The 16,395-nt window shown below is 43.0% G+C and overlaps 1 protein-coding gene across 1 annotated transcript in view; it reads left to right on the forward strand.

The window, feature by feature from the left end:
- The window catches only part of LOC131466996 (xylosyltransferase 1-like), an 87,136-nt gene that overhangs the window by 48,536 nt on the left and 22,205 nt on the right, over nt 1-16,395 (forward strand). The window contains exons 3-7 of the mRNA XM_058640655.1: nt 4,806-4,978; nt 6,894-7,096; nt 11,054-11,134; nt 13,050-13,266; nt 13,918-14,094. Of these exons, the coding sequence (XP_058496638.1) occupies nt 4,806-4,978; nt 6,894-7,096; nt 11,054-11,134; nt 13,050-13,266; nt 13,918-14,094 (851 nt within the window). The remainder of the gene's footprint in view (nt 1-4,805; nt 4,979-6,893; nt 7,097-11,053; nt 11,135-13,049; nt 13,267-13,917; nt 14,095-16,395) is intronic.

Here is a 16,395-nt window from a genome sequence, read left to right on the forward strand (position 1 = left end):
AACAAAAACAAATAGACAAACAATCACGCAGCGATTCATCTTAAGACGCTGCACTTGCTTCCGTTTATTTGGACACGTTCCCTCACCTTAACCGTAAGGGTTTTGGTCTCCATGGGGAGTGGACAGAATGGACAGCAGGGCAGAGGAGGAGCAGAATAAACTATTACACATCCTGACTGTTCCAGTGAGACACCTCCCTGGCCCTCGCTCATGTTAATAGAACAGGAGGAGCCACGGTGTCTTAGCAGCTTCTGTACGGTCCCCCTTCCCTTGGGCGGGAGTATTATTTGTCCGATGTTGTCATCTCACGCAGCAACTCACCGTCCCATTCAAACTGACATTTTGATCAAAAGAGACACAGAAATTGAAAAGGACTTTCCCCTGGTAGCGGGGCTGTAACAACACGACAGCTAAATTAAATCACTTTTCTTTCTTATTCTCCATCTGCCTGCCTGCTGCTTGCCAATGTGTGATCGCTGGCTGTCTCTCTCTCTCTCTCTCTCCTCCCCCCGTCTCTCTCCTCTGTTCCTCTGCCCAATTCAAGTGCTAACCTTGTTAGCAGAGAATTGTCCAATTTGATTTGATCAGCGCTCCGTCTTTAAGGCCTTCGCGTAGATTACCTATTGTGTTAGTTCAGGAGGAACATGCTCAATGTTTTTCTTACCTCCTGTGTGATAACCACATAACCATAATCACAATATGGCTGGGCTGTGATGCTCCAGAGAGAAATATTAGCTGGAAGACGGGGACATTTTTTAGTGGGTGGAGACTAGGGGTAGGTCAAAATATGGATTTGGTGATATATGTGCAATATGATAATCGCCAGGGCGAATATGGATATTTTAATTAACAAATGTCAACACTTCTGCCAGTTTCACTCGCTGGGCGTCGCTACTTGATGTCTCAAATGAATGACGGAAACTTGGGCGGAAGTTACCCGGCTGAAGAAGAGGGAGTTTACAGTGAGAGATAATGGCTACATTAAGAGATGCTCCATCCAAGTTCAATACATAGACTTTATGCACTCGATTCTCTGTGTTGTGAATAAATAGAGAAAGTTTTTTTCAGTGACACAGATACCGTGATGCATCATTATGGGATTGTCTTAAGTCTGCTTAGGTGAAAGTGGAGGGACCTTTGGGGCGGGGCTTGTTGTGTGAGTCCACAGAGAACTCAATAAATCTCTATTCTTACTTTGAATCCAGCATTTCAGTGTCCTCTCGTGTCTCCTCTGATCAACAGCAGCGCATCTCAACGATGTTTATTGTTGTGGTGTTGCAGTGTTTACCATTAACTACCTCAACTGGGAGATTGTTGTTGTGTTGTCGTCTTTTTTGTTATGGCTGCGGTTTCATCACTGGCCAGGGAGAGAGAAAACACCTGGAAATGACTTCAGCATCCCCACACTTAAGGACAACTGAGTCCTTAAGTGTGTTTTTTTTGTTTATTGTTTTTTGTTGCAGTGTGTGGGCCACATCAGTAACCACTCTGCAACGCAGGCTTCAAGACAAACTGACACTTTGGAACAATTTGACTTTTTTTTTCTGTTTCCAGCCGCTTCCTTCGCAGCAGCAACAAGAACGAATGAGGTTTCGGCTTCTTAGCTATTAGCTCGCTCACCACCAAACGTCCCTGTGCAGCATCGTCTCCGTCAGAATGCGGTTGTGTTTAAAGCTGCTTGTTGGACACCGTGATTTAAAAGCGTCCGTCCTCTCAGTGTATCCAGGTCTTAGCTGCATGTTTCCAGTTGGAATGACACTGGAGAGACTGACCATGTCCCTGTGAACGGCAGACACACTGGCTTCTCTTCAAAAATAATAATTTGTCCATTTCTCCTGGAAAGCCTGATGTTTGCCATTCACTTTTGTGTTGCCATAGTGTCTGTCAGTGATGACACAAAACAGCTACATGTGTGTTGTGATCTAAACATAGAACCCTGAGACGCATCATAGGCCATAGCCACACGGAAACTGAGCGAAAAGGTTTACCGTAAACACGGCGTCGTCTCAGGAAATGTCTTCATCCCCATGAAAAATGACTCAAAATGCTGTAGTATATAATTATGCCAGGCCTGTAAGTGGCGCTGTAACGCTGCTACACCAACAATTGAGTCGATGAGCCAGGGTGAAGGAAGGGAAGTAAAGGATAAAAATGTCAGCTATCCTAAAGCAAACAGTGTCGCCAACTTAGTGACTTTATCTGTACATTTATCTGACTTTTCAGCGACTTTGTCTCAATAAAGAAACTAGCGACAAAATCTAGAGACGTCCTATCCCCTTATTTTGTGATCCAGTTTCACTGTTAATCTTCAACACTCCAAACAATCTCCACACGCAAGAGTATGATGATGACAGTGATGACAAACATAGAGAGAGAGAGGCGGGACTGTGACATCAAAGTAGTGTATTCGTCAACACGGAAATTCTGGGACCCGGTTTCTAAAAACACAGTTTTAAGTCTACCAAAACACGATTTCTGTGTAGATTAAACGCCAATGCGGATGCAGATTCACCGTGTGGACAAGCCCTTAGTCTAGTATTTCATGTTATTTTCTTTTATGACCTAAACAATGTGTTTTTTTGGAGTTGCTTTGTTATGATTTCCTTTGGCAAGTTGGATCAAACTTTCCCAAGGTCTGGAGGCCAGAAGTTCTTCACCTCTGATTGACAGAGTGTGTTTACAAATCTGACTTTTCAAAGAGCATGTGTTATTTCCACATTTGCAAAAAAAAAACCTCTCACATAAGCAGTTAAAATGGAAGGCGGTGGTAATAAGAGCCTGAAGCGGCACTGGATGATGGGAGGAAGAGAGCAAAGTCATAGCAGATGAGGTGAGGGAGAGGCCGTTTAAAAGATTCATGTTGAAAGGAAGCATGATGAAGAATGATGAGTTCAAGAGGAGACTTCTGTGTGTGGACCTGCATGGACCTGCAGGTGCAGCATCAGGTCAAACACTACGACACATGAATCTCTTCTGCAGAGAAGAAAAAAAAACATGTTCAACAGTGAAATTTGACAGCAAAATTCAAGTTCACACACACACACACACACACACACACACACACACACACACACACACACACACCACAGTGCTCATTAGTTCAGCTAGCTTACATAGCCAACACTGGCCAATTATCTGTGTGCAAAGCAAACCAGTGAACCTTCTTAGCTGTCCACCAATTACCGTTCAATCTGATATGGCCCACAGCAGCTCCCCCCTGAGCTGTCGCTCTCTCTCTCTCTCACACACACACACACACACACACACACACACACACACACAGAGTGAAAGAGAAAAGGAGCAGGAAGAACTAACTATGAGTGATTGACAAGAGCCACGGTCAATTAAAGCCAAAAGAGCATGCCAATAACCTCACCTTGGTGGTCACACCCACCTTTAAACAAAGCCGTGATGGACACCTGGCCTTAATGTTGAATGGCATTAGTTGATCGGGGGGAGGGGCCGTCTTGTCCCTGCGCTGTCACTTCTTAAAAGAAGACATGTTGGACACATGCCGTCCCATTTGAGTAATTACAGAAGCTGGAGCTCGGGCACTTAGTCGAGCCGGGAGGGTTTTTTCTCCCTCTCCTATCAGGAAATTCTCTCAATGTTCCCTCAGATTTTTCGTCTCCTTTATCAGAGACAGACTTTTGGGAGCTGAAGTCCCAAATTGTAGCCATTAATCTCCTTAAGGCATATTGTGTGAACACACATGTCCCGTGAGCCGCGTGTGTGTGTGTGTGTGTGTGTGCACGTTCACTCTAATAACTGTAGATTGAAAAGCAGCGTCTGTGATATTGTTCGGGGACTGGACTGGAAGGTGTTTGTTAACGGAGGTGCACCTGCGCTGTGAGGTGACCAATGACTCTCCAGCGACTGTTGGCATTGTTGAGTTTGGTGGTGGCTTGGCAGGCCTGGACGAGGGTGGCGCTGGCCCCCTATTTTTTTGTCAATTGTGTGAAATCCGACGCATCTTCTGGGAGTTCGAGCAGAGAGAGAGGAATGATACCACACTGTCAAACTGTGCTTCACCCTGGAAGCCCCCGAGAAAAATGATTATAGGATTCCTGTCTGAAAGAGGATAGTAGTTACAGTGTGTGTAGTGTTTGGTTGAAATTGTCATAGCTCCAATTCAATCATGTTAGAAAATGGATGAGTGAGCAGTGGTTTCTGTGGCACTGTTTCTTTCCAAAAGCATGGCTGCAATAGATGAATGACTTCTTTGTTCTTATTTATTCATCTGTTTATTAATATTTTATAGTTGCAGCATGACGTTGGATTCCTGCACATAAGTGTGGCTAGTTCTGCCTCCTGAGAAGGTCTAGTGAATTTGAATGAGAGACCTGTATGTTCTCACACACACACACACACACACACACATGGTCGGTTTATTGGAGCAGTTTGTATTAAGCTCTTATTTTACAAGAAAGCATCAAACAAACAGATATTTCCTCAGCTCAGATAGAATGTAAACTACCCACTGTTGTTAACTGTTAATTATTATGAATATGCTAATCGCCTCTCAAGCCGCTACTTACTGTGTTGCTTAGCAACCTTGTTGCGTAGCTGTTTTTGTGTTTTGTTTATTAAAGGAATAACATTTAATTATTATTAATGACTATATTCATGAGTACTCACACGGTGGAAAGACACTTCTGTGTCGGTTAAAAGCACAACTTAACAAATAAACGTGATTTTGTAATCAAACCTACAGATCGCTGCTGATTAACAGCTGTTCCACTTGAATTTGAAACTGAGTGAATGTCATACAATATTAACCGCGCTGTCTTCATTCTCGCCAACAGGTAAAGCCAACGTTAACGTCCAGTGGGATGAGGATTCTGCCGAGAGCTTTCCGTTAAACCCGGTGAGGATCGCGTTTGTCCTGGTCGTCCACGGACGAGCCGCGCGGCAAGTTCAGCGCCTCTTCAAAGCCATCTACCACTCCTCACACTACTACTACATACATGTCGACCAGGTAAGCCACGCAGAGACGGTGTCAGTACAGGGCTGGGAGATATGGACTAACAATCACAAACTGGAATATTATTGGCTCAATGAATCCAACGGGTCCTTGAAATCCTTTTAGGTTTGTGAATCTGATAAACCTATGTCATGTTTTTTTTCTTTTTTTAAATCGCCCTAAATAGACATGGGTCATTGAAAGTGCTGGAATTTAAGAAGTTGATATTTAGGTAAAAGTCTCCCTTGTTTGTTGTGATGCCATCTACTCTTTCATTCCCTGCATTGCTTGATGCACGTTGACTAGGCCTAAGACATAATGACGTGAGATTCCATGCAGAACAGTGAGCGAGTAAAGTCAAGCAAGAGAGAGCAAATTACGTGATGCCCGGGAAATGAAAATTCCAACATCTGTGGCTCACCAAAGAAAATTACAAAGACTGACTTTGGCCAAGCTCCCATTTTAAGCTGTGTCCTTGAATTTGAGGGAATTGGTCCTGGAAAAGCCTTGATAAGTCCTTAAATTTGATGTTAACCAAGGTGTGGGAACCCTGTGAAAGGCATTGCACATCCCTGTATTGACACCCCACATGAAACAAGATTTCACATTTAGATAAATGATAATAATGAATTAATATTGTGGTGCAATAAATGCATTTTGAGACTCTCTCCTCTGAAGACACGTGAGCATGACTTTATAGCCGAGTGTCAAAGTGTATTGTTTAATTCTAAAACACATTTAAAACTCAGTATACCACTGAGCCCTAATGGTGTACAACCCAGTTATACAGCTGCAGCAGCTGATGTCAGCAGACTGTATATAGCAGGTAATATGTCAGGCAACTTGTCTCTTCACCGGCTGGATTCATAAAAAGGGACGACGGTCGGAGACTAATGGAAGTTAATACTGAAGCCATTTTATATAAACTCAGTGTGCATTAGCTACATATTGGCCAGAGTTTCAGTTTACTTGTTACATGTATGAAAATAAGCTCCTTTGACCATAACACTGTCACTCATAACAGACTGACTTAAAAACAGGGAGCATCGCATTAATGATAACTTTGATCTTTGAAGGTTTAATGACTTTTTACATCAAACAGTATATCATCAGAGAATTAAAAAAAAAAAGATATATATATATATATATATTTATTTTAAGGGAGACGGAGCTTTTGAAGTGAAGAGATTCACGATCCAGGTACTTCCTGCTCGAGTAAACACGACAGACAGAGTCAGTGGCTTCCTTTAAAGCGAAACGCATAATGTCCTTTTATCGTTTCCAGATTGTACCTAATTTTACTTTTTATTATTTGTTATCGTTTCTGTTATTTGTTTCTGTTTTTATTTGTGAAGCACTTTTGTTTTGTAGTTTTTCTTCCATATCCTCTTGTGTAGTAATTGTGAAAAACAAGGCTTCAAATTCAAGGATACAACAATTCCAATATCCTTCACAAATGAAAATATTCTGCCGGTTGGACGCAAACTTTGAATCATACTGGAAAGCAAAAATCCACATTAAACTAGGGCTGAAACAATTACACGATTAATCGATTATTCATCGATTATTAAATCAATCGTCAACTATTTTGACAATCGATTCAGTGTTTTCTGATTTTTCAGCTACTTAAATGTGAATATTTTCGGGTTTCTTAGCTCCATATAACAAAGAAATCATTAAGACAGAGTAGTTTTTGGTTTTTGGACAAAACAAGACATTTGAGAACATCATCTTTTGTAGGTTTGAGATATACTGATCCACGTGTGCCGACATTTTCTGGACCAAACGATTCATCGAGAAAATAATCGTCAGAATAACCAATTATGAAAATGTCCGTTAGTTGTTTAAACCTAGTTTAAACAATAAATAATTACATCTTTTTTCTTTTCTTTTTTTATTTAAATGTAATTTGTCACGCCCTCTTTTTCAGCGCTCTAACTACCTGCACAGGCAGGTGCAGGCCTTGGCCGTCCAGTATCCTAATGTGAGGGTGACCCCCTGGCGCATGGCCACCATCTGGGGCGGAGCCAGCCTTCTGACCATGTATCTACGCAGCATGGTTGACCTGCTCGCCATGAGAGACTGGAACTGGGACTTCTTCATCAACCTCAGTGCGGCTGACTATCCCATCAGGTAACAGACGACCACCATACACCGCTGGGGCGTTCGGGAAAGGGTTGTGGGGTCGTCCTGGGGGAAAGGTGGCCTAGTTATTGATTCAGTCATTCATCTTCATGAGGGTCGCTGGTGCCAATCCCAGCTGGCATAGGGCGAAAGACCCCCGCAGGACAGGCCGCCAGTCTGGTGTAGTTATTCCTTTAAAAAATGGTAGAAGGTACCATTTGGAAGCAAAGATATGACCGTGACATAATCTCACTGTGCTCTGCTCTACTCCACTGTCAATAGGTACTCATCTTTACTGACATAAGTGGTGCCACTAAAAGTCCTGTAGCCCACACTAGTGGATGAACAACAATAGTGGACAGCTCTCAGCCTCTATGGAAGAAATTCAATACACACAGTGGTCTGGAGTCCTGTGGTTAACTGTGAGCTTTAAATACAGTCACTCCAAACGAAACAGATCAATGAAGTAGAGTCTTCACTTTTTTTTTTTTCATTCCCTATTCTTTCACATCTTCTCTTCCAAGTCCCCGCGCCTTCGCTCGCACTCCATTGAATGGCTTACACGGTGAACCGATTACAGTTTAATTGCCCCCGGGTCAATACCTATCGACTCTGCGGGTCTGTTGTATACTGTACGCTCCAAAAGTCTCCAAAACATCCCCCTTTCAGACGCCGTAAGAGGTAATTAAAAACCACAAAGTCCACGTGAACCGGACGTGTAGCAGGGACATAGGCTGTTGAAGATGAGATTTCATGAGTTGTACTGTGTTTCTTTTTTTTTATGTGAGTTTATAGTCCTCAGGGAGTTCAGGGTCTGCTGGGTTTTTGATGTAACTCTGCAGCAGCCAATTAAAACCCTCCTATTAGGGGGAGAGTTATCTCCTCCGCACAGCCAGATGTCCACCAGTTGAATTTAGACAAGCTGTAAGAGCCACTGGGTAAAAGGAAGCTGGAGCTGATGTTTCCACAGCTGGAGCCAAGATGCAGCGGCAAATGCAGATGTTGTTGGTAGATGGGTTCAGTCTCGTTTTTTATCCTGCTTGCACCATTTCCGATCAACAGCAGTGACATGCCGTCTGTCTGCCTGTCTGTGTCTGTCTGTGTGTGTGTGTGTGTGTTGCAGCACCTGTACATGTGTGCGTTATTATTCTGTTTGTCTGTCAGTGCGTGATTACAGGTATTTGCAAGTGCATGCGCCGAGTGACTGTTTTCCTCCCATCTTTTGCCACCTCATTTGCATGAGGGTGATGGGGTTTTTTTTTTGAGAAAAGGGCTGACAGTGGAGGTTTTTAAGCCCCATCTGTTGGGAAATGAAACGATTGATGGAGCGAAGGAGGGAGCCGAGAGGCAGAGATGACAGCGAGTGAGAATAAACAGTCATGGAAGGGGAACGAGGAGGAACTGCATGTTTTGGATCCGTGCAATATGGAAATATGTAAATTGCACTCTTGTATCTTTGCTTAGCAAGTGCATTTGTAACCACGGTCTTCACACTGCGTATTTACCTATTTGAACTTGCAAATGTGGCCCTTTAAAGCAGTGGGCCTGGGTTCAAGCCTCTGTGTGGGTGACAATCCGTGTTACTCAAGTGTCCTCCAGCAACAAACTGAAATCCAATCAGTTGTTCTGTAGCTGAAAAATCCTCTTCTATCTCTTTGAAAAAGAGGATTTTTTTTCCCCCTTTTCGGAAATAAACACATCGTCATTACATTATCATTACAGACTCACTACAGCCGAGGAAAACATGTTGGTATAAGCAGAGGCCGCACTTAAGTTGATACATTACAAGCTTTAACCCATTACTTATACTGATCCTATTACATTCATCCAACTAAAACTGTCCGACCTGCTCTAGTATTTCCTTTCATGACGAGCTTGGTCCAAATGGCCCCTGTCATGGTGTGGTCAGGAATGCGACGGGGCTCCCCTGACCTGCACCGCACTGACTACTGCTGTTGTTATCAGCGGGACTGGAGACGAGCGTTATTTCCCCTCTAATTCCCCCGATAATGTCTGTCCTGCCGCATGGATGCCTCTCAAAGGCAAATCCAGAGCCCTTCACACCCGCAGAGGGGCCGAGTGTCCACGGGGAGATATACTACCGTGTGTGTGTGTGTGTGTTCCTGTGTGTGTCTGTCTGTCCAGAGAGAGGCCAGAGGATGAGTTACACACTTGCTTTGTCAGAGAGTACCACACTCTTTCACAGCTTTTATCTACAGTCTCCCCGACTTTACCTCTCCCCCACTTTAAAGCTCCTTTCATAGACTTTACAGCAGCTTTAAAAAGTGTGAGCTGTGTGAGACAATGACTGGCTGCAGGCACCATATCCTCTAATCTTTAAAAGATTTTCAACATCTTTCCAAGACCAGTATATGTTTTTTCTATCATCTGTTTGTTTATTATTATTATTTATTATTTTTTCTCAGCAGCTGTGTGGCGTTTATTCCCCTGTACGGTGGTTTCACTGACACTCCTTGTGATCACGAGTGCGCATTATGAATTTAAGACTGTGCAAGTATGTATATAACAGTGGCATAATGACGATGTTTAATTGGCTATGATATTGAAAAGCTACACATTTTTGTATGCAAAGTAGGGTTTAGTGTCACAGCACTGTGTGTGTGTGTGGGTACCACAGAGTAGCCACAGGGCTGACAGTAAGTAAATTAGACCTCGCGGATGAGGTGACCACTCAGGTGGCAAATGTGGAGCGCGACATGAATTTCCCGTGCGTCGTGCATGTGCATGCATGTACCATATATTGTCTTGTCACTGCGCGTACTTGCAGATACGCGGCGTTCAAGCATGAGTGTGTGGGAGGACGACACAGAGAAGACTGTGATGTGTCCGTGCAGCACATCTTCAGCTCGACTTTATGGCTCAGGACCTCCTAAGATAAGCCCCCCAGGCTGTGAAATTGCTCCTTCAAGAGAAAATGACATTAATATGCGCTTGTACCTCCCCCCCCACTGATCCGTGAGCTTCTTTTTTTTTTTTTTTTTTTACCAGAGCCTCGCTGCTCTTTTTTTATTTTTTTTTTATAAAAGCCAAGCCATCATGCAAAGCTCCACCACAGATGGAGCGTTGGAGCCACTGACTGGGGCGTAGCTTGCAGAGCAAAGCTTTTATCTTGTCTTGCTTGTGTATGAGAAAGTACAGTGCCCTACAGTGTTAGATCAGCATGAAGTTATTCATCAAAACCATGTGACAGGACAGGGGGGGGGGAGGGGGGTGTGGGTGACACTGACAGCATCCAAGGGCTTTGACTGATCTGAAGTGGCCCCAAAAAAAGGATTTCTGCAAAACAATGAAGTCTCGTTCCTAGTATGAAGCATATGCAGACACAACCAGGTGGTCTCATCATCCATTCATCACAGTACCACAGAGACAAACAACCATTCACTCTTACACCGATGGCCAATTTAGAGTGTCCAATTTACCTAATCCCTCGTATTGCATGTTTTTGGACTTTGGGAGGAAACCGGAGAACCCAGAGAAAACCCATGCACACGCGGCGTGAACTCAGTCTGATCATTGTTCTCCAAATGAATCAGTAGCAACTGGACTTGTAAATTCTTTGAAGATGTTCCACCTCTTATCTGTGAGGCTTCTGTTCTGGCTATTGCATGTATAATATTAAGCTCTAATATACACATTTGCATTCAGCAGCAAAGACGACACATGTTTCACCCAGTACAGAGTGAAGGTTGGACCAGGTCGATTTGTTATGTCATTGATCAGATTGTATTTGAATTCTGAGAGTAGCTGCCCCCAAGTGGTGAGAAGATCATTAATTGTGTGAGTAGGAAGCTTTTTCCATAGTAGGAAAGAGTAACAGTTGGATTCATTTGCATAATTAAGCTTCAAAACGCACCCTGTTTCCTCGAACATGGACTTTCATAATCCATGTCCTGCATTCTCACCATATGTGTACCTGTCAAAGTAAGTCTGTGTCTCTCATTTCAGGACCAATAAGCAGCTGGTGGCCTTCCTGTCCAAATACAGAGACATGAACTTCATCAAGTCCCATGGCAGAGACAACGCCAGGTGAGATGCATCATTTTAATCCCACAACAGCGCTCCCTGTCTCTTACACTCTGGTAAACTGCCTTTGTTTCTCTGCCGTACACACACACACACACACACACACACACACACACTCCTGCCAGCACAGCGTGGTCACTGACTTATAATACAATTAGCTCCCCCATCTGTGAATTCATAAATTAACCTTCTTGGTGGGGTGAGCTGCAGCGGTCCCTGCCAGAGCGCCACGTCTGTGCTCCAAAAATACACAAAAAAACAACACATGAAGGAAAAAAGACATTAAAAAAATAAATAAAAAAGGCCCAGCATGATTGCATGAGTCAGCGTGACTCAGTGGTACCTTTTTGTGTTTGCAGTCACAGTTTTTTCACACGGTGCCGTTTGAAGGAGTGGGTTTTGTACCGGATTTAATTTGGTATTAACAGCAGCAGCAGCATCTTTTTTTTTAAATTGCCAATCAAAAATGCAGCATTAATCTCCACCATTGCAAGCTTATGATTAGACTGCTAAATAAAAACCGCTTGAAGTGTAAGTGTGTAAGAAAATATCGATACACTATTGTGGACCACAAGTAACATAATATATTTAGATGCAAGTATTGGAATCCCAGGTTCCTTAATAAAATATTATTTTAGCATTAAAATGATAGATTACTTAGATAACAAGTTTACATTGTATGTTTCTGACAGAAAACTTTCATACACTTTACACATTAAACGTTACATATCAGCAGTGCAGGTAGTTTAGAAGCATACACAAGAATTCACAGAATTCACAAAGACCTTAAAGGAATATTTCACACTGCAGCGCTAATTCCGCACTTTTTAGACCCACTCGTAGGGGGGCGGGACCTCAATCCCAGAATGTAAACAGTGTCCGCCATCTTTGCTAACAGTTAAGCTAACAGGACCAAGTGTCACTGGTGGGCACGTAACAAAGAAAACAATGAAGATATTTCTCAACTGAGGTGAAACTGAGGTTGGGAAGCACAGTTTTTCAAAAATACTAGCACTATTCTAGTAATACAAAGCTAAATGCTTATCAGTGAAGTATTCCTTTAAGTCTGAAGGGCCAAAATTTTAGCTCCAACTTTAGCCTTTTAACTCTCTCCTGCTCCTTCCACTCTTCTCACTGGTCAAATAAATCTTTCTATTGTTTTAACAATGACGTTGCTTTTCTTAAATATGACTATTTGGGAGGGGAACTGCAGTATATCACCTTGCATACAGTGCATCAGAATGCAGTGTATTGCATGACCTGGTTCTTGCCAACTCTACACAGCCATATTCATAATGTCACTCGAATATGTATACTTACATGTACATGTACATGTACATGTACATGTTTGTGCGCTCCACTGTACCACAAGGTCAGTACATCAACAGTTCTTTATCACCCTTCGGAGAGCAGAGGGAACAGCTTGACCCGGGCCGACCCGAATTTGACTCGCCTCTCTCTAACACTCGATACAGTCACGGCAGTAACACCATCCATTATGTATGCGGGGTGTTGCTTTTCTTGCTGTGGATAAAAGTCTGTAGTGACAAGTGTGAACAGCACTCATCTTCGAGTCATGTAAGGGCAAGGACAGATTTTTGTAAAGGAATGTATTGTTTGGTTATTGCAAAAAGTTGGGTTTTAACCAGTGGCAGTTGCTTCTCTGCACTCAAATGAGCATTTGTTTTTTTTTTTCACTCCGTTTTCTTTTGCAAACAAGTTTGTTTTGACAAGAACTTTGTGGAAACTAAATAAAATGTAGGACAATGCAAAAGACTTCATGATTATGAACAAAAATGTTAGTATTGCTGGAATTCATAATAAACTAAATTCATTAAAATAAGGATCCCTGACTATTATTTTTATGTTCAGTTGGTGGTCAGTGGTATAACTTTACATTTCTGCGTGTGTTTATTAGGTTTATCCGCAAACAGGGTCTGGACCGCCTGTTCTACGAGTGTGACACGCACATGTGGAGACTGGGAGATCGTAAAATCCCCGACGGCATCTCGGTGGACGGCGGTTCCGACTGGTTCCTTCTCAACCGCATGTTCGTGGAGTATGTCATCAACTCCAAGGACGACCTGGTCTCCAACATGAAGCGATTCTACGCCTACACTCTGCTGCCTGCAGAGGTAACAGCGTTTCTCCCTTCTCCTTTTATTCCTAACACACAGACACACACATACATACAAGGGCATGGATCGTGTTTTTTAACAAGTCAATAAAATATCAATGTAATCATTCAAAAATATTGTATTTTATTGTTTGAAAACACACTTGTTCTTTGCGCTCTTTGATTTGTTCTTTGCGATTCTGACCATGGGCGGGCCTTAGGAAGCTGCCTGCTGATTGGCTACTGAGTTTTAGAGCGACAGCTCAACGGACCGTCAAAACAATTGTAAGGAAAGGAAATCGTCTTTATTGATTATTAAACGTTTATGATATGACAAACGTTAGATACTTACAATTATAAATTCCAGACGGACAGCGACTCCGAGCCTGTGACTACTTCCGGTCCATTGACCTATCGCTCCAAAACTGAGTAGCCAATCAGCTGGCAGCTTCATAAGGCCCGCCCATGGTCAGAATCACAAACAAAAAAAACACGGCACAAAGAACAAATCAGGGAGCGCAAATAACAAGTGTATTTCCAACATTAAAATGATTTAATCGATATTTTATTTGCTTCTTAAAAAGTATTGTTTGAAAGAAAGATAGAAATCCCGTTTTCCTAATTTTACCTCTCCATCTTTTACTCCTCTCTCTCCATTCCCACTTCCTAGTCATTCTTCCACACCGTGCTGGAGAACAGCGCCTACTGTGGCAGCATGGTGGATAACAACCTGCGCATCACCAACTGGAATCGTAAACTTGGCTGTAAATGCCAGTACAAGCACATCGTAGACTGGTGTGGGTGTTCCCCGAATGATTTCAAGCCTGCAGACTTCCACCGCTTCCAGGTAATCATAACAACTGGTGCGGAGAAATTGAAGAGAAACTGGCTCTGAAATATTCCATGTAGTTTCAGGAGACTTATACAAGCCTGTCATTGCCAGTGAGACGACATGGGATGTAAGTGTTGTGTGATGGCGTCACATGATCATCCACATGTATGTTCACAGTATAAATAGCCAACCGGGCATTTACTGTTTACCTTATACCTGTCATAATATTTACCGTACCATCTCCTTGACAGTGTTGACGCGAGTAATACTAGACCAAATACAGCAGGAGGGGATGAAATGACAGTAAAAGTTACAGAAAGGGCTTGACCAAAGTTCACTCGACTCACAGAAAACGTTTGCAGACAAAAAGCAAAGGGTTTTCTTAAAAAAACCTCACTTATGTTTGTGTTGTTTGGCCCTTTTAGCAAGCAAAAGACTGTGTGATGTATGCATGTATCACCTACACGAGCCATATTTGCAGTGCAATTCAAAGTGGCATTTTCGGAAGGCATTCGCTGGGCTGTGTTACAAGAGTGATGGATGTGAGATAAGAAAAAAAAAGACAAGATAAATACCAGTCAAGATGAAGTAAAGATGTTTTTACTGAAGGAAAAGGTCCAACGTTTAGGAGAAATTGAATATACTTCCTAAAAGTATGTTTGCAGAAGCACGTCATTTAAATCCAGCCTAAGAGTCAGCCTTTTATTTACGTAGGCCACCATTTTGTGCCGCCATGTTTCTGCAGCGGCTCTAATGGATAAATGCACCAGGTTGTGCATTTTCACATTTGAAAGCAGAAGCATACTATACAAATAAAGAGGAGTAGTGTTCCTTTCTTGTATGCAAAGGCCACTTAATGAAGAGAAAAGGAGGTGTGAGAGAAAGAGTCCTACGTTTGTTTCACCAATAGATGTCACAGAGTCCTACACACTGGACCTTTAAGGGTGAAATATTTAACCATGCAATATAAATGCTTTTTCAGATAACAGTAAAGCAGCATCTGCAGCTGGGACGCCGACAATGAACCCACTCTGAGTGCTCTAGATATTACTCAGAGTAACCGATTATGACGCCTTGTGATTTTAAAGGGTCTTAAAGGGTTTGTTTGCTCCGACAAAGAACAGCGACTGATCCGTCTCTCTCAAATCCAAACGTTGACTTCCGGCTGTTTGATAAATGCAGACCCCGGGCTGTAAAGGTTGCACATCCAAAAGAAGTTTGAACTTTGAGAAGTATGACTACAAGAGACACGTTGTGACCCCGAAACTGAAACTGCAAAGAACGTTGTCACTTTGGAGGATGTTTGCTGCGCACACACCTCCGTGTGTCGTGGGAAATCAGCAGCAGTCAATCTCTAAATTCTCTGCCCTCGAGGTTCTGTCCTCTTGTCCCTCTGTGTCCAGCCTGTTCCCATAGCTTTCAGAATCACGACGTGCTAAATTATGTCTCTGTTAGTGTGACCCTGAAAGGGGAAAAAATAAAATTACGAGTAGTTAGATCCTTTTTTTTTTTCTTTTTTTCTTTGCCGTGGGTTTGAGGGGGGAAACTAAGGTTAGTTAGCTCCTCAAAGTGAAAGTGAGTGGCTGGCAGTAACTCCGGGACCCCAGAGGAAGTCCGTATCACAGTTTGACTTTTAATGTGAAGTAAAAGCTGCGAGACAAATTGAAAGAATTCTGCCACAGTAAAATATCTGCCACAGTCCTGAGCCTCATTTGGCCTCTTCTGTCCTTCACATACCAGTCAAAGTCGCCGCGCTGACCTCAGATCTCCCCTGACCGGACCTGTCTGCCATCTGTCTCGCCTCAGTCTCTGGCAGTTCAATGCCAACACATTACCACAGGTCCTTGGCTCTGCTTCTGGGTCTGGCTGGCACCCTGGTACCAATGAAGTTCATCCCTGGGAACAAAGCAGCCTTTCCAGAAACCAGTCAAGCCAGTATTAATAGGTCTTAATATCCCATTGAGCTCATGCGCTTCCCTTTGAACTGGAGCAGAGGGAAAGATACAGACAATTAAAGTGGGCGACAAGTCAAGGTACGACTGCTGGATTTCCCACATGGTGATTTTGAAGTGCACTCATGGGTGTGGGAGTTACTGTGGGGAGGGAAAAGTGGTGGTGTGCTTTGTGTATTAGTGCATCATTGTGAAGTAACACGGGGTGCAGTTGGGAAATCTGTTAGAGAAACAGGCTTTGACAGGTTGCTGCTTTCAGAAAGCTGCTAGAGGACGTGTCAGGTCACACGAGGTCTGGCACTGTGTACAAACAAAACCTCTTTTTCATTCGAAATCTAGAACTAATGCATCATGTGGTACCGCA

The sequence above is a fragment of the Solea solea genome, chromosome 10 (genome assembly GCF_958295425.1).
Source record: "Solea solea chromosome 10, fSolSol10.1, whole genome shotgun sequence".
Taxonomy (NCBI): Eukaryota; Metazoa; Chordata; class Actinopteri; order Pleuronectiformes; family Soleidae; genus Solea; species Solea solea.